The sequence below is a fragment of the Camelina sativa genome, chromosome 17 (genome assembly GCF_000633955.1).
Source record: "Camelina sativa cultivar DH55 chromosome 17, Cs, whole genome shotgun sequence".
Classification (NCBI taxonomy): Eukaryota; Viridiplantae; Streptophyta; class Magnoliopsida; order Brassicales; family Brassicaceae; genus Camelina; species Camelina sativa.
In genome coordinates, this window is record NC_025701.1 from 5,269,388 (window position 1) to 5,289,627 (window position 20,240).

Consider the following 20,240-nt stretch of genomic DNA (forward strand, 5'->3'; position numbering starts at 1 on the left):
TTCCACGTGAACCGACTCTGCTCGCTCCTCCCCACACAAACTGGTTTCTTTTGCATCAGACCAAATGTGAATTTACTGTAATACCCTTGAGGTCTGATAAAGCGCCAGCTAGACATCACTATATGTAATCTTTAATAGATTTTGATACATTTTAATTTGTTTATTATTATTTATTTATTTTTTTCTCTCAAAAATTTTGTAAGAAAACAAATTAAAATAAAGATGAATTGTTTGTACACACAGATTAAAAAAAAGTACTCGAAAATAATATTTTTGATTTTAATATTGGCTATGGAATGTTGGTGTTGACCACATCCACATGTTATAAAAGTGGACAAAATGTGAAGAAGATAACAATGCCCTTTTATGGAATCACTCTATTTGTTTTAGGAGTTTTCTATGTGTATTTTTTTTTTTTGGTCATTGAGATATTTCCATCAAAAACATTGAATTACAAGTTGAGAAAAAGAGAATACAATTACACAACCTATTATTTCGTTGAATAAACTTACAAGACGGTGGCCCATTTTATTTATTTGTTGATTAACACATTTTGATTTTATCATCTCAACCAATAGTTAGATAACTAAATAGTAGAAAAGGTTACCAAAAAAGGATGAAGTCCTCGGAATTGTGAAAAGAGATGAACCAATCGAGTTAGCTTAAATCTTTTAGCATCAACTAAAATATAGTAACTGTTTTAAACTGAAAGAGAAATCATGTTGTAGACAAAATGAATACATTTTTCTCTTTCTACATATATCACTTTTATAGAGTTTCTAGCTACTCTGTAAAGTTCTTGTCGAGCAAGGGTAACGAGAAAGCAAAAAAACAAAAGAAGCACCCGACAAAATAATTTTGGTTCATACAAACATATTAACATAGAGATCCATATGCAACTCTTATGATAAAAGTAGAAACAAACAAACAAAAACTCAGAAAAAGAGGAACGTTTTATGGAGTTTAAAAAGTTAAGGCATCTTAATCAGATTCCTTCGTTGTAGCTTTTAGGTATAAATTACATATTTCAAATAGTAATAAACATTTTCTTGAATCGTGAAATCATACTAAACTATATAATATACATATGCTCATCTCCTTAATAATAATATAAACAAGCAAATTTTCATTACAACAGAAAAAAATGGTAACTAAATCTTTAGATATAGAAAAATAGAAAGTAACTAATTCAATTTCTACAGCCACAAGCTTCTTTATTCTAAATCATTTACAAGATGTTGAATATCATCGTAATCGCGGGCCTTAAAACTTAATAATACGAAGAAAACAGTTATATTCTTATCTAACTAAACTAAACCAAAACAAACCTCAACTTGGAACAAATTTGAAAGTAACAACATGCTATATGGAATAATGTATTCACAGTTATAGTTGAACGTAATAATGTTCAATGATGTGGGTGGAGACGATATGAAAGAAAAGAAAACGGCTATATTATTTAACAGATTCTGAAAACTAAAGATAAAATAAAAAATCAGATAAAAATAGTAAAAATCAATGAACCATGACACTTTTTTGTCTGTGTCTAGCAATAATTAAATCTACAGTTACATATATATTTAAAAGAAAATACACAAAGAGTTTGTTTTGTAATATTTTGTGTTACCTTTGTGTAAAGAGAAATGTCGTTTGATGATTATCAATCATAAAAATGACGAAAAGTTTATGGTGTCAATCTATGTTTCTTATTTCTAACTATTTTGTGTTACTAATTGGATTAAAAAAATACACTTGTCATTCAATGTTGACTTTGGCCTAGAGAAAGAGACCACTACCTTAAAACACAAGTGTAAAAACAAAATAATGTAGTTAGGCAATGGTTCAGAATTGAGAATTCAATTTTGAAGACAACTTTCTAATTCACTTTTTATGCATAAAGAAGCCTTCTTCTTTCTTTATGATAGTGCCGAAAAGAACAATGAACAATGACTATATTTCAAAAATCAAAACTAAAAAAATATGAAGCTTATGATATTTCATAAATAAGAAATTGATCAAAACTTCAAATATTAATTTTCTATCGTATGTAAACTTTTGTATACAAAAAAAATCACTACAAATGTGTATTATACAAAGTAAAAAAAATACTTTCTAAATGGGCTAAGACCCATTTCACCGAATGATGGGGCCTCGGTATTCGGTAACAATAACAATCATAATAATGTCATGATGATTCATGAACGTCTCAGACAAAAAAGACCAAACACATTACCAAACTAAAATAAATACACCTAACTTAGATAAATAATGTGGCTTTCTTGTTTTCATTTTAAGTTAAATTATTTTTGTGCGTATGTGTGTTGCCTAGCTCTTGTAGCTCGAGTGGTCAGCGACGGTACTAACAGTGCAACGCATGACAAGTTCGATGCTCGGGCAAGGCACAGAGAGAGACCACACACACAAAGAATCACAAAAAAAAAAAAAACAAAAAAAAAAGCTTATTGATAATATATGAGGTATTCTAAAATATCTCTTTTTTTTGTGTGTCTTGTCTAATGTCTTGGTAGGACTTGGCGTTGGGCAAATGTACAAAGATCACATGAAACACGACTCTCTACTTGAATCATGATTCCATCTCTATGCTGAGTCTGTGTCGACTGTCGAAAACACACAACAAGTACAGAGCATGTTTTAAAACACACCTGTTTCACGCGGCCACGCGTCGTTCCATAACAGGGCTGTTAGATTATAACCGTAACCGTCGCTCACCATCTTATCACAATAATACACTCATCCCTCGGTTGTAATGCGTCTGTGATGTTCACGCTATATCACGGGCAGTACCAGAAACATTGTCGGCAATCTGTTGTGTCATCATCATCCATCACCTTCAAACTCTATTTAAAGTTACGATTTTGCCAACACACTTGAGTGAATCGAGTGGCTTAGTTTTTTCCGTTCCGTACATCTTCTTCCCAGGTGAGTTTTGTTTTGTTTTATTGTTGTTGCAGATGATGATCTCTAAACCCGTTCTAAAGTTTTGATTTTTAAAGTCTGTATCTTTTGATTCCACCGATCAGTTTCGTTCTATCAATCCGGTGTGTTTCCGGATCTGATTTCAAATATGATTCGTGAATCTATGTTTTGTTTTTTCTTAATTAATCTTTGTGTTATACAATGATCATTGATTTCCTCTTTTTTTTTTTTTGTTTATAGCGATTGATTCGTGTTAGTCGATTCATTGGGTATGTAAAGTTGAGATCTTTTAGGGTTGTAAATGCAATATGGTGTTGTTGAGATTAGTGATATGTTTTTATAGGATTTAACTGTGTTTTATATCAGGAGAGAGCAAGTTTTTAGGGGGGGTGGGAACATGAATGAGATTCCTTGCGCTTCCATGTTGAGGCTGTGTCACTATTTTGTGTCGATTTGTAGTGTACACTTTGTTTCAATGATAGCAGCTGAATCAAGTTTTGTTTTTAGAAATATGGCTGAGGCTTCTTCTGACGTGATGGATTGGCCTAAGAAGGATAACCGTCGTTTTCTCCATGTTGTTTACCGCGTTGGTGATCTTGATCGCACCATTCAGTATGTCATTTTATCTCTTTCCGCTGTGATACCATTATGATACTTCGTTTTTGATGTGACTGGAGTATCTGATGATGTTGTTTACTTCTCACCAGGTTTTACACTGACTGCTTTGGTATGAAGCTGTTGAGGAAAAGAGATATCCCTGATGAGAAGTATTCTAATGCTTTTATGGGTTTTGGACCTGAAACATCCAGCTTTGTTGTGGAGCTGACTTATAGTATGTCCCTCTTTCACTCTCTGTTCCCTGTTAGCATTCTTTCATATTCATATCTTTCAAAATTCATTGATTCATATTCATTTCTTTGTTTTGCAGATTATGGAGTTAGCTCATATGATATTGGAACTGGATTTGGGCATTTTGCTATTTCAACTCAAGATGTAAGTCTTCCTACTTCGTATTTGGATATCACGAATCAATCAGCACCTGAGTGTGAAGGGGAGAGATGGATTAACACTCTTTTTTTAGGTTTCCAAAATTGTTGAGAGCGTCCGTGCCAAGGGTGGAAATGTCACTAGGGAGCCTGGTCCGGTCAAAGGTGGAAACAGCATCATTGCGTTTGTGAAGGACCCTGATGGTTACACTTTTGAGCTCATCCAGAGAGGTCCAACTCCTGAACCACTTTGTCAAGTTATGCTTCGTGTTGGTGATCTCGACCGCGCCATCAAATTCTATGAAAAGGTAATGCAGTGAATAGGTTTGGTTTTATGTCTATATATTCATTAGTAGTGTTAACTTGACTTCTAATTCCCTGCAGGCCCTCGGGATGAGACTCTTGAGAAAGATTGAGAGACCTGAATACAAGGTGAAGTACTGTAATCAGTCATTGTAATGTAGACATAATTTACCTTTTTGAGCTACATTGTGACTTACTTAGTCTTGTTGTTGTTGGATGAACAGTACACCATTGGTATGATGGGATATGCTGAAGAATACGAATCCATTGTTTTGGAGCTGACCTACAACTACGATGTGACTGAGTACACAAAGGGCAATGCATATGCACAGGTCTTGACTCTAAACATGCCTTTGTTGCTACTGTTTCTGATGTCATTAAAACCGGTTCGTGTTCATTTCTTTGATAATTAAATGGTTAAATGTGATAAAACAGATTGCAATAGGCACCGATGATGTGTACAAGAGCGGTGAGGTTGTGAAGATAGTCAACCAAGAGCTAGGAGGAAAGATCACTAGAGAACCTGGACCCGTTCCTGGAATTGGCACCAAGATTGTCTCATTCCTCGATCCAGATGGCTGGAAAACGGTTAGTAATCCATTAAAAAATATAGTGATTTTGTACCGAAGATTCCATTTCTAAACGGTGGAACCTTGGAACTTAGATTTAGTGTTTAAAAGGTTTGGTTGTTTAAAATGACAGGTACTAGTAGACAACAAAGATTTTCTGAAGGAACTGGAATGAGGAGAGCGATGATGTTGGTCGAGATCACGAAACCATTATAATAAAATTGTGATCGTAAAATAAAAGTAAGACTTAGTGTTTGATCTAAAATAAGAGGAGTGTGGTTTAGTTTGTGTCGTGTTTATGTGTGCTCTGGTTCCTTTTTGTCTTTGAGCTTTACTCTACATATGGTCCCTGAATAAAAATGTTTCCACCACCTTGAGAGGTTTTGGTGGTTTTTTCGGTATGGACGGTTTAGTAGAATATGATTTTCCGTACCAAATCGGTTTTCTCTTCTATCAAATCCGGCTAACTATATGCAGCATTAGATAAAAATTTCAGTGAAATTAAACTCTGTACAAGAGTGTGTTTTATGCATCGACTGAACTAAACAACCTTCTTAGCCAACTACAACCTAACAAAACTGTTAGTTTGAATGTTGATAAGTAGTAACTATATTAGGATCGAGTAAAATAACAGTTTGGATACAATATGTGTTTGTATTCAATATGTAACAACATACGTTTTCAATATATGTAGTCACATGAAAACTCAGCCACTACCGCAAAAAGATAAGGAGATCAAATTAGTTGGCTATATTAATGGAGTATGGATCCACCCACTTTGTACTACAACTATCATTCGAATTTTGAAAGCCATTTATGATACACATTCCATATAGAGCCCTACCCACTACGTAACTAAAAATTTTAACCATATATCTTTATTTTTCACTTGCTACATTTACATGCTGATGAATACTGATGCTGCAGAAGTTCGATCAGTTTATATGAATCCAGTCGGTTAAAAGAGAACCAATTAAACTTAACGTCATTCGGTTTATAGTTTAGGTTTAGAGCGGATCTGATCTTCATAGGTCGCAAAAGTAGTATAGTGGTATTTCTTTTGGCCTCGCCCAATTAAATTATCAAATAAAAGAACGGTTGGGTTGTGGGTCTTTTTATGTTCTTATTTACCTAACCATCACGGCATCTCGATTCACACATTTTTAACATCCGGTAACATGTTTGCATCTTGCAACAATTAGATAACTGATTATGACAATAGGATGAAACTACTGGACAAGAATTGTTTAAGAATGTGTATTACCAAAAACAAATGTTTAAGAATGTATGTTATGTTTATATATGAGCTAGGGATGATGATCACATCCATATATTAGGAATTAAGGATTGTTAGGAATCTCACATGGACTGTGAAATGATACTATTACTAACACTAATATATGAGAGATATAAGTCAATCCATTGATTTCCCATTGATTCCCAAAACATATGATTATCGTATAAAGAGATCAATTGTACTGAAAGTTTGATAAAATATCTATATTGCTTAAGATAACGTTTCCATGCATTACGACGATTTTACTTTACAAGATTCTATAAAGTCGATTGATGCTACGTTAAATCTCGTTGTATACAAATACATTTGTTGGACATGTTCAGCAGACTAATTTATATACGCTACATTGTACTCATACATAGGTTGTCATAGATCCAAATTTATATGCATTTATTGCACACAAACATTACATATGTGTGTGTGTGTATTCATAACTGCCTATATATAGGCTTGTAACACAACTCTGTGATTCACCATAAACAAAAAGAATCTTGACCATAAAAGCAAAACATGAAAGGCACATTTACTCACTTTCTTGTGCTTCTCTTCATTGCACTTGTTTGTGCCAATGTCGGTGCTAGGAAACTTATGTCCGGTGATACCCAATTCAAGGATGATAAATCTTTCCTCGGAGGCGGCGATAGCGGTAGTGGCCTAGGGCTTGGCCTTGGTAGTGGAGCTGGTCTTGGTGGGCTTGGGATTGGTGCCGGAGCTGGACTAGGGTTAGGTGGAGGTGGAGGGGGCGGTGGTGGGTTTGGTGGTGGTGGTGACGGACTCCTCGGTGGAGGCGGTTTCGGCGGGGGAGCCGGTGGCGGACTCGGTAGTGGTGGTGGCCTTCCTTGAACGTGTAAACTGTCAAGTGTGTGTGAGGAGCTCATTAATTTCTCAGCTTATTATACTAATTAAGTCACTTTCATTGTCTTAATAAATTTAGAGCTTACCTTCAATCTTCGGATTTCAACTTTTATTTAAGCTTCAATATTTGAATCAAAAACGTCTTAGCTACTAGCTAGCTAGCGGTAATGCTATAGTAATCGTATTTTGTGTAACGTACGCCAGTTGATAATTATGATTAAATGGTGCAACTGTGCAACGTTTCTCTTACTGGCATTACTTGTTTTTTTCCTTATTTATTGAAGAAAGAAAAAAAATCCCATAAGTTCATCAGGAAATATATCGTCACACCATAGCTACAAGAACTAAAACATATGATTGGAATATTATTGGAAATAAAGGTTTGACAATATGGCCAACGAAGGGTTGCAAGGACCAAAAACTCAAACTAAAGAAAATTGCAAAATTTTCTTATTAGCTCCCAGTTCATATATTATTTAAGATATGAGATTCTTACCAAAAATCATGAAAACCAAAGAAAATAGATTGAAATGCCAATGATCACATGATTGCTGGTTGCAGGGAACACAAGATCGCAAATAAACATAATGCTAAGTCACATACGTATAAGCAATACAAAATTATAAAAAGCAGCTTGATATTGCATCATATTTCCATAGTAGTTGATTCTAAAATTTGGTTTAAATGTTTCTTGAAATACATGATAACTTAGTCAAACCATGACAAGAAGTGTTATTTAATTTGAGTCCATATTCATATTAAAATCCTGAATTCTTTTTGGAATAATAATATGATAAAAATGCTAACATAGAAAAACGTCTAAACAACTCCAAAATTTTGATCAGAAATATAATTTTTTGATATAAAATAAAAAAAAAAATAAAAAGAAGAAGATAAAGATAGAAGAATACTTACCACTCAATGGGGATGCGGTTGCTTTGGCCTTTTCTTCGTTTGGCTGATGATCAGATCACTCCACCACCACCAACCCCATCTTTTGTCCTCCCATTTTTTTCTATTCACAAATCTCTATTTTTATTTAAGTATTAAATATTTTTTAATTCGATTTTAAATATTTTTAATCCTAGAAAAAATATATATAAAGTCCCTTTTGCAATTGATACCAATATTTATTTCATTTATTTACTTCCAACAAAACCATCAGTTAATACTTACATAGTAGTATCAGGAATCTGGAACTGGACGAAGCTCCTCCAGTGGCAAAGTCTCAATCTTTGTAAGATTTCTACACTACCCGTTTCATTTTTTTTGTGTTTCTATTCCTAGAATCGTTAACTATATTGATCGCAGACAACATTTGTTTATGATTTGTTCTTCTTCATCTTCTTTGTGAAGATAAGAGTTCGATCTAATTGCGATTATTGATTTCCCAGATTGTTTCAGATGTTATATAATGAATCTGAATCTTATTAGTTGATGATTTCTAGATTTTAAAAATGTTCTCTTTATGCCTGTGGTCTGTGTTACATGAATCTCATTCATTCATAGTTTAAGAGTTTGTCAATGTCAATTCACTGAATTTGAAAATGTAATTTTTATGGATTTTGAGTGTTCTTGGATCAATTTTTTTTATGTAGCTTGAGGAGAAGATGAGAGGTGGTAGTCTATGGCAGCTAGGGCAATCCATAACACGTCGTCTTGCTCAAACCGACAAGAAGGTTGTGTCACGCCGCTACTTTGCATCTGAAGCCGACCTGAAAAAGACTGCTCTTTATGACTTCCATGTCGCCCACGGCGGAAAGATGGTTCCTTTTGCTGGTTGGAGTATGCCAATTCAGTACAAAGATTCCATCATTGACTCAACGGTTAACTGCAGGCAAAATGGGAGTTTGTTTGATGTTGCACATATGTGTGGTTTGAGTCTTAAGGGTAAAGATTGCGTTCCTTTTCTTGAGACGCTTGTGGTTGCTGATGTGGCTGGTTTGGCTCCTGGAACTGGGAGCTTGACCGTGTTCACGAACGAGAAAGGAGGTGCCATTGATGACTCTGTGATTACCAAAGTGACAGATGACCATATCTATTTGGTAGTGAATGCTGGTTGTAGGGATAAGGATTTGGCTCACATTGAAGAACATATGAAAGCTTTCAAATCCAAAGGAGGTGATGTCTCGTGGCATATCCATGACGAGAGATCTCTTCTCGCCCTTCAGGTTTGGCTGTTACTTTTGAACTAAAAGATTGTTCCATTTGTTGTTCTGTTGTTGCTGTGTACTCGTAGTTACAGTACATTGCGATTGTGAACCTTGTGATGTAGGGTCCTTTGGCTGCTCCGGTGCTTCAACATCTGACTAAAGAAGACTTGAGCAAGCTTTACTTTGGGCAATTCCAGATTCTGGACATTAATGGTTCCACATGTTTCCTTACCAGGACCGGGTATAATCTCATGTCTCACTATCGCTTTGAGTCAGATGCTGTAACATATACTTGTTTCTTGGTTCAAGTAGACAATAGCTCATGAGTAAGAGTTCTGAAGCTCACATAGGTAATGATTGGGTCTGTTTTGGTTTCCAGGTATACAGGGGAAGATGGGTTTGAGATTTCGGTTCCATCTGAGCACGCAGTGGATCTAGCAAAAGCAATCTTGGAGAAATCCGAGGGTAAGATAAGGCTTACGGGTCTAGGAGCAAGAGACAGTCTCAGGTTAGAAGCAGGACTTTGTCTATATGGAAATGACATGGAGCAGCACATTTCTCCTGTTGAAGCTGGGCTCACATGGGCCATAGGGAAGCGTAGAAGAGCCGAAGGTGGATTTCTTGGCGCGGATGTGATTCTCCAACAGCTTAAAGACGGACCTACAATCAGAAGGGTCGGTTTTTTCTCCTCAGGACCACCAGCAAGGTCGCATAGCGAGGTTCATGATGAGAGTGGGAACAAGATTGGAGAGATCACAAGTGGAGGGTTTAGCCCGAACCTGAAGAAGAACATAGCCATGGGGTATGTGAAGTCAGGTCAGCACAAGACCGGGACTAAAGTCAAGATCTTGGTTCGTGGGAAACCATATGAAGGCAACATCACAAAGATGCCGTTTGTGGCCACCAAATACTACAAGCCAACATGATATGTGTCTTCTTCGTCCTTTTGCTAAATGACTTCTGTTTTTCTTTTATTCTGATTTGGCCTGAAAATGTATGATATCTTGCCAAGAGGGCATTGCTTATTTCATTTCTATTGAAATAAATTTAACACATGTAAAAGACCAAATTATGAATGTGTTTACAGATTTGAACATCTCTAAAATTATCTTAGTTGCTGTTGATGTTGTTCCTCGAGAGGGGGAGCTAATTAGTAAGTCTACAGTTGCATATTTATTTAAAAGAAAATAGACAAAGAGTTTGATTTATAACCCGTATTCCGAGTAAGTCTACAGGCGGCGGACCTACGTTGTGGTTTGTGGTGGCAGTTGCCACCAGTAATATTGAAATATCAAAAAAAATTACACTATGAAAAAAGGCTAAATAGCACAATGGCATGAGAACAAGGTGAAATATGCTCGAGGTTGGGGTTCGATTCAATAATTTTTGCTGGGTCCGCCCCATCATTCTATCGTTTGAGAGTGAGTAACTTTGATATTCGTATGTGATTTTTACCAAAAATGTGTTTGGTTTTGCATTTACTTTTACTCTTTTTTTTTTTTGAGTAAGTACTTATTGAGCAATTTATGTTCAAAAGTAATTAACACTATCATTAGTTTCAGTCAATTTAAAACTTTGTCACATTATCATTCAGCATTAAAACTAATATGAATCAAAAACTTAATTGTCAACATTTTAGACAATTAACAATAAAGTTGAATAACAATGTGACAGTTAAGTGTTTTAACTAATATTTGTAAACATTATTAGTTTTGAGGTGTTTTGTATTCTTAAAATGATTTATGTATAGGTGATAACATTGTAGATCATGATCATCATTTCCATTTTAAAAAATTAATGAATAGAGAAGAAAAATGAAAGTACCTGTTTGTCTCGTAGGATCTCTTCTTCTTCGTATCTTCTATTCTGAAGCTAAACAGAGACAATATCTGTTTTAGAAATCTCTCAAAAGAACCATACCAAAGGTAACCAAATGTACAACCTTTATCAAAGATTAAATAAGAATCACAAGACTGTCTTTAAGAAAGTTACAACCTTGGAAATGTAAAAAAAAACCTCTAACTAATAATAAAAAAACACACCTCTAACTAATAATAAAAAAACACTAAATTAATCTCAATCTGAAAAATAAGTCTCCATCATATATATATATATATATAAAAAGTTAACTTTGCTCACTTCTCCTTCCTCCACATCATCATCCACCTAATCAATTTTTATTTTTTTACATAAAAAATACTATTTTAATATTCATTCATTATATATTTATTATTTATAATTAATAATAGTAAAAAATAAATAAAAAATGAATTAATTAAAATTAATTAAATTTTAAAATAGTATAAACAATAATATATTTTTAGTAAATAATAAAATAATAACTATCTAAAAATGAATTAAGTAAAATAAAAACAAAAAATGATTATATTCCAAAATTAGAATGGATTAATGAGTTTTAGAATGTAAGCAAGATTTTAATGCATGGTGGAGTAAAAAACAAGTTATGTAATTGTATTTACAAAAATCTAAACATGAAAATAAAATTGAAGTGAAACATTAGTATCGAAGAATCATATACCATAAAGATTTATTATTAAATTTTACTTATAAGAAAGAAAATTAATTACTTAACTTAAAAGCTTTAATTTTAAAATAAAGACATTGTAAAGGGCACACTTTTTTTTTTGGAAAAATATGAAAAAAAATATAAAAAATAATCTATCGAAAAAAACAAAATCAATGGTCAGGAAATATGGAAAAAATAATATGTAAGCCGTTACAAAAAGTGGCATGTGATTTGTGTAGCATATCTCGTAAGATATATTATCAACTGAAGATACAATTTTATAACATGATATAAAACATATATATATATTATCAAATGCTTTTAACCAAAAAAATTGGCAAAAATAACATATTTAAAGTACACTATATTTTTTTTTGAAAAGACGAAGTTGGGGTTGCATCACAAAATTAACATCTGCAAATAACATATGAGATTTTAGAAAAATATGTAACTTGGATTAGTGAATAGATATTCATTATGGGGTTTAAACATTTCATCATTTAAGCTTTCTTGACTTACTCGGAAATTTTATGATGGCAGATGTTGCATTTGGACAACCTCATTGTAGCGGCATAGCATTAAAACTGTTTATAAAATTTTGTATATTCGCATTTAATATATGATATCGATATGTTTAAATGGTCTCCATAATTTAGTCAACGATATATTGACGTTAAAACTTTTAAAATTATGTTTTCATGGGATATGAATATGGAATGAACTCTTTTATAGATAAAAGGTTAGAAGATTGTCGACAATATTATTATGACACTAGACAATATATGTTATATATAGATTAGTAAAATAAATACGGCATTTATATAGATTTATCTTTTAATCTTCAAATTATATATTTATTCAATGATTCTTATTGATAAAAAATTTGAATAAAATCCCACGTAAAATCGCAAATAGGTATAACAAAGAAATATTATCTTCAAAAATATATATGTTGTATATCACTGAGTAAAATAAGTTTAGTATTTATATAGGTTTATACTCAAAAGTAGAATGATTATATTTGAGCTCAACAATTTCTATTGATAAGAAATATTTTAAATTAAAATCACGCGCGTGCGCGGGTACAAATTCTAGTATATATATAAAAAAACATGAATTACTTTTAAAAAAATTGTAATGTTAATTAAACAACATTGTTTTGATGTATATTGAAAATATGTTCTTTATTTACAAGAATAAAGATTGACTTTTTGACAAAAAAGTAACATACGTAACCGATTTTGCCATTATAATATATGTTGAATGATTCTATTTATGCATATTTTGATGCACAAGTTTAACCTTACTCTAAGCGATTGGTGATGCACAAGTCTTTGAAACCTAGCTGCATTGCATTTTTTCAAGTTGGGGTAAATTTTTAGAGGAATTTTTTTGCAAGAAAGACCGTAACTCTATAGAAAATGGTAATTATAGAATATTACTTTTCTTTTGTTAACATGTAAATTACATATGGTATTAAAGTTTCCATTTACGAGATAGTAATAACTAATATATAACACAATGAACTTGTATCAACCATAGTAGCATTCGTGAAGGACACGGATCACCTCGGTTTATGCCGTCACCTGTTAAGCATAACTCTCTCTGACTCTTTTTTTTTGTATCACATCTCTATCATTACTCTGAAGATTCTATCACATGAGTGTACATGCTTTTCCGACCTCTTCGATGAGAAAAACTAGATCCGCTTAAGTGTATAGAGAGATACTGTTTCTGTTTCCTTGAGGAAAAGGAAATTGTTGAGTTTGCCTTTTTCCTTGGAAGGTTTTCCTGTTTGTTTATTTGAGAGTTTAACTACTGTTTTGGTTTTTTTATAAACAGGACGTCATAACCCTCCCTATATTGTATATATCAATAATCTCTTTTTCATCAAGAATGTCAAGAAAAAAAGCAACGCTGCTCGAGTATATTGGAATCGCTGCACCACGATTGCGTAGAGCTTATCCTAGAGAGACTTGATGTGGATTCTCTGATGAGATTCAAGGCTGTATCGAAACAGTGGAAATCAACGATCGACTCTCCATTCTTCCAACGAAGACAGTTAACACATGGTCAGCAATCAAGAGGTAATCCAGATGTTCTCATGGTCTCTTTATATCCTGATGATGATGAAGGTATTGATCACCCGATTGTAGAATCTCTAAGAACACTGGTGTTGGGTTCATCATCATCGGTCAGTATCCCTACTCCTTGGGATGCCGATAACACCCGATTCTTTGTTCCCTATAATAGCTGTGACGGTCTCGTTTGTCTCTACCATCGCACAAAATCCGGTTTTGTGGTCAACCCAACCATTAGATGGTATCGCCCTCTCCCTCTCTGTAAGCTACAACAACTCATGTTCGACTTAGGATTTAGTTTCTACGACCTTGATTACGTGGTCCCTAGTCTTGGTTTCGGTAAAGACAAAATCACGGGCACATACAAGCCCGTTTGGCTGTACAACTCTTCAGACAAGGCTACTGCCTGCGAGGTTTTCGACTTTAGCACCAACTCTTGGAGGTATGTTTCTCCCGCTTCTCCTTATCGGATTTTTGGTTGCCCCGACCCTGTCTATGTAGATGGCTCGCTTCATTGGTTCACCGAGTGCGAGGACGAGGAGGAACCCAAAATTCTATCCTTTGATCTTCACACCGAAGCCTTTCAAGTCGTCTGTAAAGCTCCCTTNGTGGAAATCAACGATCGACTCTCCATTCTTCCAACGAAGACAGTTAACACATGGTCAGCAATCAAGAGGTAATCCAGATGTTCTCATGGTCTCTTTATATCCTGATGATGATGAAGGTATTGATCACCCGATTGTAGAATCTCTAAGAACACTGGTGTTGGGTTCATCATCATCGGTCAGTATCCCTACTCCTTGGGATGCCGATAACACCCGATTCTTTGTTCCCTATAATAGCTGTGACGGTCTCGTTTGTCTCTACCATCGCACAAAATCCGGTTTTGTGGTCAACCCAACCATTAGATGGTATCGCCCTCTCCCTCTCTGTAAGCTACAACAACTCATGTTCGACTTAGGATTTAGTTTCTACGACCTTGATTACGTGGTCCCTAGTCTTGGTTTCGGTAAAGACAAAATCACGGGCACATACAAGCCCGTTTGGCTGTACAACTCTTCAGACAAGGCTACTGCCTGCGAGGTTTTCGACTTTAGCACCAACTCTTGGAGGTATGTTTCTCCCGCTTCTCCTTATCGGATTTTTGGTTGCCCCGACCCTGTCTATGTAGATGGCTCGCTTCATTGGTTCACCGAGTGCGAGGACGAGGAGGAACCCAAAATTCTATCCTTTGATCTTCACACCGAAGCCTTTCAAGTCGTCTGTAAAGCTCCCTTTGCCGATGTTGATGATTTAGATATCGCTATCTGCGACCTCGACAACCGCTTGTGCGTTTCGGAGAGGAAGTGGCCCAACCAAGTGATATGGTCTTTCAATTCAGCCAATAAGACATGGCACAAAATGTGTTCCATTGATCTGGCTACAACTTCTCAATGGTTTGGTAGATTCACACACGTGCTCTTGCCACTAGCACTTTTGGATGGGAAGAAGAAGTTGTTGTTTTACTGTCGTGAGCGAAGAGAAGCACTGGTGGAACTTGATCTCCAAACCAATACATATGATGTTGTTTTTCATGATTTCTCCATCGGTGATCCTGTTTGTTATTTCCAGAGTTTAATCTCTATTTCTTAAATCTTTCTTGTTTCCACCGTTTGATATCTTTTTTCATATAACACTCTGTGATAATATTAATGGTGTAATCTTTTTGCTTCTTTCATCAACCGTTTCTCTATCTAAGTTTGCTCTGCAAGTCTTACAAAAATATATGGATTTTATGATCCACAACCGTTTAGAATTCAAAATCCCATACGTAGGAGACAATTACAAAACCTAAGAGGCTTGTGAGAAGCATATCCTTCTCTATTCTCAAGGTACTCATTTCAAAGATCACTTGCCTCAAATATAGTTCATCATCAGTCTTGGGAAATTTCTTAATCAAGCAGCGCAAACTCATCATAATTCCATTAGGCACCCTTCTTTCCCTGTCCTTTTTGGAGGAATTTGAGGTCTCGGTGATGGTCCTGAAGCAGCCCTAGGCTTCTCTCTTTTGGAGGTGAAGTTTCCAGTCCACTTTCCCAATTTTGATGAAGCAGGAGAGGAGCCTCTGCTACAGGTTTTGCCTTGTCTTCTTTCTCCTCTGGTTTACTCTTCTCTGTTCATCAACCTGAGTTGCAGCTCCACTAGGTTTGAGAAGCCAATCATCTTTTATAAGCCTTTCCGGAATCCACCTCATAGCCTTTGAGCACAAATATTGGGAACCTACAAATCAAGGAAATATCAATAAGGGTGATGGAAACAAGTAATATGACATTCTTCCTACAAAATTCATATACTACGTACCTACCTACAAATCCATTAAGAGTGAAGACCAATTGTGAACCCCTCCCCCTTGCGACAAGTGAAGTCTGTAATCAGTGTTTTAAGTTGCTTTATAAGTGCAGACAAATGCAGTAAACACAATATTGTGATTTGAGCAAAAGAAGATCTAACCAAAAAACCATTGAAATAATTCAACAACTTTTTACTGCGTTAGTTTATTATTTGACCATCTCACAAAAGACAGGTTCATATAAGCTAATAAGAACACCAAAAGACTCATATACAAAAACCAAAATTGTGTTACAAGCACCAAAAACAAAAAAAGAAGAAGCCGATTCATATAAACTGCAGGCCCATGCTTAACCCTTATCTAACCGCCCCATCGATATATATATTCTATATTTATTCAAATCAGGAATTTTCGTTAGTTAGGTTTTTGAATGATGAAGAATGCTACAAGGAAGCAGGCTAGGGCTGTAACACGGGTGTTTTGGGACATCAATCTGTGTCCGGTTCCCTCTGGCTTTAGTCCTCGTCGGGTCCGTCCCTGTATCAAACGGTTTTTGGAGAAATATGGATACTATGGTCCTCTCACCATCATCGCTGCTGGCGTACTAACAGACGTCCCTGTTAACATCCTTAGAGAAGTCTTTTCCAGTGGAATCTCTCTTACTAACGTCCCCTATGGTTTAATTAACCTCCTCCCTTATGCCTCCCTTTCGATACAATAAATATGCATTATATACATATGAGAGAGTCTTAAGAATTTTTATTCTTTTCTCAGGTTCCTCAGACACGGCGGAGCTTGTTTTTGCGTTTACATATGAGGATCCAGCTCTAGCTAATATAATGGTCATATCCGATCCCAATTTCTTCCCTGATATTTCTGGCTACCTACAATTGATGGGACACAACCTTCTTCACCCGTGTCCCTATGATTCTCTTCAAAGCCTTCTTCAGAAAGGTGTGTATGTTTGTCCTCTCTCTCACAGTGTTGTCCAACTAACCAGTAAATTAATCTGTTGCTGAACTGGCTACTTTTATTCTTCTCCCCCCACCTATAGATTCGGGTAGACGTGAGGAGAAAACAGAAACAGGTGTATCTGCCTGCTGGAATTGCTGGTTATGCTGCCGTGATCCTCCTGGCCATGACTTTGAAAATTTCGCCACGCATCTCTATGATGAAGAACATCAGCAGCTGGTAATCAAGCATCCTAACCAAATCACTTTTTTTTTTTTCATTGTCCTCTTCAACTATATTTAGTTTCTTACGTTTCCCTTTCACACTCCTACCTAGTTTTGACCCCATGCATGGTGCATTTGTGTTTTTTTCAAGCAGATGTTGGACCTACCACCTAACGATAATGATGTTACGCGTCCCGTTTATTTTCATCGAACTCTCATGGTGAGGAAGCAACCAAAGTCATGTTATAATATCTTTTGAGATTTCTTAAATTTTGATTCGTTTACCTAAACTTATCTGCTTGCAAACCTCTTTCCCTTTCTCACTTGGATGTGCATTTTGTTATCAATCAGGCGTGGGACTGGTTGCCTCTTACAAGAGCTAAAAGATCAGAGGCTCTAACATTGGTCTTTTGGGACATCAATACGTGTCCGGTTCCCCCTTCCTGTGATGCTCGTCTGGTTGGTCCGCGCATTAAACGATTTCTGGAGAAGAAAGGCTGCTTTGGTCCTCTCACCATCATTGCAGTTGGCTTATTAACCGACCTCCCTATTGACATCCTGAGGAGAGTCTATTCCAGTGGAATCTTTCTTACCAACGTCCCTCACGGTATCTTCTCATCCTTGTGGCGCCTTTCTACACTAATTGATTTTTTTTTTCTCTTGATGAATAGAGAGAGTCTTAGTTCTTTAGTTTCTGAAACAGGTTCTCAAACAGATTCCACAGACACTGAGCGTCTCATTTCTGAGTTTATCGCTATGTATCCACATCCAGCTAACATAATGGTCATATCCGATTCAAAAATTCATTCTTCTTATAAATCCTATCTAGAAAAGATGGGATACAACCTTCTTCAATATGATTCTCTTGAAAGATTTCTTCCGGCAGGTGTGTGTGTGTGTTTTGTCCTCTCATAGTGTTGTTGAAAATAACCAACAGCTCTGTTTACTGAACTGCCTACTCCTTTTTTTTTTTCCTACAGATTCAGGGGGACTTAAGGAGTATAAGTGCTGTGAAACGGGTGAATCTGCCTACTGGTTTTGCTCATTATGCCAAAGCGGTGTTGCTAACAAAGGCTTTGATAATTTCACCATGCATCTCTCTAGTGGACAACACCAACAGGAGGTAATCAAGAATCCTAACCAAACCGGACAAACTTATTGTATCAATAATACACTTTGATCACTGTCAGTCTATACATGAGTCAGACAACCTCTTACCACAAGTAGTTTAGTTTCCCCTTTCTTAGTTCTAGTTTCGTTTGCCTATATTTTGACCATTGGATGTGCATTTTGGTTTTCAAGCAGTTGTTGGACCTGTTGCCTACTCCACCAAGTAAAGGTCCTGAGAAAAACCTTGAGGCTGTAACATCGGTCTTTTGGGACATCAATAGGTGTCCGGTTCCCACTGGCTATGATCCTCGTCTGGTCGGTCCGAGTATCAAACGGTTTTTGAAGAATAGTGGCTACTCTGGTCCTCTCACCATCACTGCTGCTGGCGTACTACAAGACGTCCCTAATGACATCCTGCGAGGAGTCTATGCCGGTGGAATCTCTCTAGATAACAGTAAAGTCATCTACAGTTAATATCTTCTCATCCTTGTGCATTTCTACTGTAATGGATATTTGACCTTGAATTGAGAGTAGAGAGAGAGTCTCAAGTCTTTTCTGTTTCTGAAACAGGACCCTCAAACATTGAAGATAGTGTTTTACGTTATACCTTTAGTAATCCACCTCCAGCTAATATAATGGTCATATCCGATCCGGAAGTCTTCCCGTGTATTGCTCACTACCTAGAATTCAAGGGATACAGCTTTCTTTCTGAGTCTTCTATTCATCATCTGGCAGGTGTGTATTTGTCCCCATCTCACAGTGTTGTTGACATATATAACCAGCAAATCTGATGTTGAACTGGTCTACCTTTTAATATTTTTTTTCCACAGATTCAGCAGGGGCACTTGAGGAGGATAATAAGTGCAGTGAAACGGGTACTGAATCTGCCAGCTGGATGTGCTCTGTTTGCTGCGAAGATGTTGAAGAGAAAGGCTTTGAAGAATTCATTACGCATCTCTCTAGTAGAGCACATCAACGGAAGGTAATGAAACATCTTACTAGCCAAACCGGAAGGACTTATTGTATCAATAGATTTTTGTCATTGTCTTAACTACTAGTATATTTTTCTTGAGTCAGAACAAAGCTCTAACCCATAAGTAGTTTCCCTTACTCACTTTGTAGTTTTGTTTGCTTGTAATTTTGACCCCCTTGTGCATTTTGTTTTTTCAAACAGATGTTGGACTTCTTGCCTATAAATGCTCGGTTTTCTCGTCAGGAGGATGCTTCCTACCATGGTGGCGAATCAAGCAAAGGCAAGTTTTAATATCTGATTAACGTACGTTTGGGGATATCTCTAGAATCTTGGGAGTTTTCTTATGAATATGAAAAATTAATAACACTGTAGGGAACGTGAACAAGAGGAAGAGGAAGAATTACAAGAATTACTGAATAAGAAGTCCCCCTTGGTGTTGTTCTTCTCTCTAAGGACGGTGTCGGTGAATGGTTTGTTCTACAAGTTAGTACGTAGCTGCAAATGTTTGGTTAACTTGTGAAGACCATCGGAAGTTACCAATCTCATGTAGTCTCAGTGTTTCTTTATAAAGTGAGAAAAGAAGTAGCCAGACAAAAATGCAGTTTTCCAAAGTTTAAACACAACATTGTGATTTGAGCAAAAGAAGACCAAACCAAAAAAAAACCATTGAAATAATTCAAAGAACTTTTCACTACGTTAAATCTTTTGAAAAATAACAAACATGCATTGTGTAATGCCCCCTCCTTGGGCTCTTTCAGCTCAACGTTGTATTGTGTCAACTTCGTCTTCTTCTTCCTTGGCAAAAAATTTCGACTTAAGACCATCAAAACGTCTACGTTTCGTTTTCATAGAGGAAACATCAACACAAATCAAAGAGAAGCACGTGGAAACTAAAAGTCAAACTTGACACGTCATCTCTCTCACTACTCATATATCCAAAACGAC

At 35.8% G+C, this 20,240-nt stretch overlaps 5 protein-coding genes across 8 annotated transcripts; all 5 read left to right on the forward strand.

Annotated features, from left to right (window-relative positions):
* Positions 2,833-5,092, forward strand: LOC104755439 (putative lactoylglutathione lyase). 3 transcript variants are annotated; one of them, XM_010477820.2, is made up of 9 exons: positions 2,833-2,940; positions 3,445-3,549; positions 3,645-3,769; positions 3,866-3,930; positions 4,019-4,231; positions 4,308-4,355; positions 4,451-4,558; positions 4,662-4,814; positions 4,929-5,092. In XM_010477820.2, exons 2-9 carry the CDS (start codon positions 3,449-3,451, stop codon positions 4,968-4,970), a joined length of 855 nt encoding a protein of 284 aa, XP_010476122.1. In that variant the 5' UTR covers positions 2,833-2,940; positions 3,445-3,448; the 3' UTR covers positions 4,971-5,092. The 3 variants fall into 3 exon arrangements, with proteins under 3 accessions (XP_010476122.1, XP_019095326.1, XP_010476121.1); XM_019239781.1 differs by lacking the exon at positions 2,833-2,940 and adding an exon at positions 2,992-3,059; XM_010477819.2 differs by lacking the exon at positions 2,833-2,940 and having other exon boundaries at positions 3,318-3,549.
* Positions 6,547-7,196, forward strand: LOC104755440 (glycine-rich protein 5-like). The gene has a single exon (XM_010477821.1). It carries the CDS (start codon positions 6,603-6,605, stop codon positions 6,933-6,935), a length of 333 nt encoding a protein of 110 aa, XP_010476123.1. The 5' UTR covers positions 6,547-6,602; the 3' UTR covers positions 6,936-7,196.
* LOC104755441 (aminomethyltransferase, mitochondrial) lies at positions 8,043-10,188 on the forward strand. Its single transcript, XM_010477822.2, has 4 exons — positions 8,043-8,184; positions 8,546-9,118; positions 9,223-9,341; positions 9,480-10,188. Exons 2-4 carry the CDS (start codon positions 8,558-8,560, stop codon positions 10,024-10,026), a joined length of 1,227 nt encoding a protein of 408 aa, XP_010476124.1. The 5' UTR covers positions 8,043-8,184; positions 8,546-8,557; the 3' UTR covers positions 10,027-10,188.
* LOC104759179 (F-box/LRR-repeat/kelch-repeat protein At1g09650-like) lies at positions 13,513-15,948 on the forward strand (the record flags this gene model as incomplete). The annotated part of the gene is made up of 2 exons (XM_019238846.1): positions 13,513-13,762; positions 14,454-15,948. Coding segments are annotated over 2 exons (1,137 nt in total), but the record flags the coding sequence as incomplete, so codon positions are not given.
* Positions 16,477-20,185, forward strand: LOC104755442. 2 transcript variants are annotated; one of them, XM_019239814.1, is made up of 5 exons: positions 16,477-18,335; positions 18,518-18,791; positions 18,893-19,057; positions 19,153-19,304; positions 19,497-20,185. In XM_019239814.1, exons 1-5 carry the CDS (start codon positions 18,069-18,071, stop codon positions 19,584-19,586), a joined length of 948 nt encoding a protein of 315 aa, XP_019095359.1. In that variant the 5' UTR covers positions 16,477-18,068; the 3' UTR covers positions 19,587-20,185. The 2 variants fall into 2 exon arrangements, with proteins under 2 accessions (XP_019095359.1, XP_019095360.1); XM_019239815.1 differs by having other exon boundaries at positions 16,477-18,791.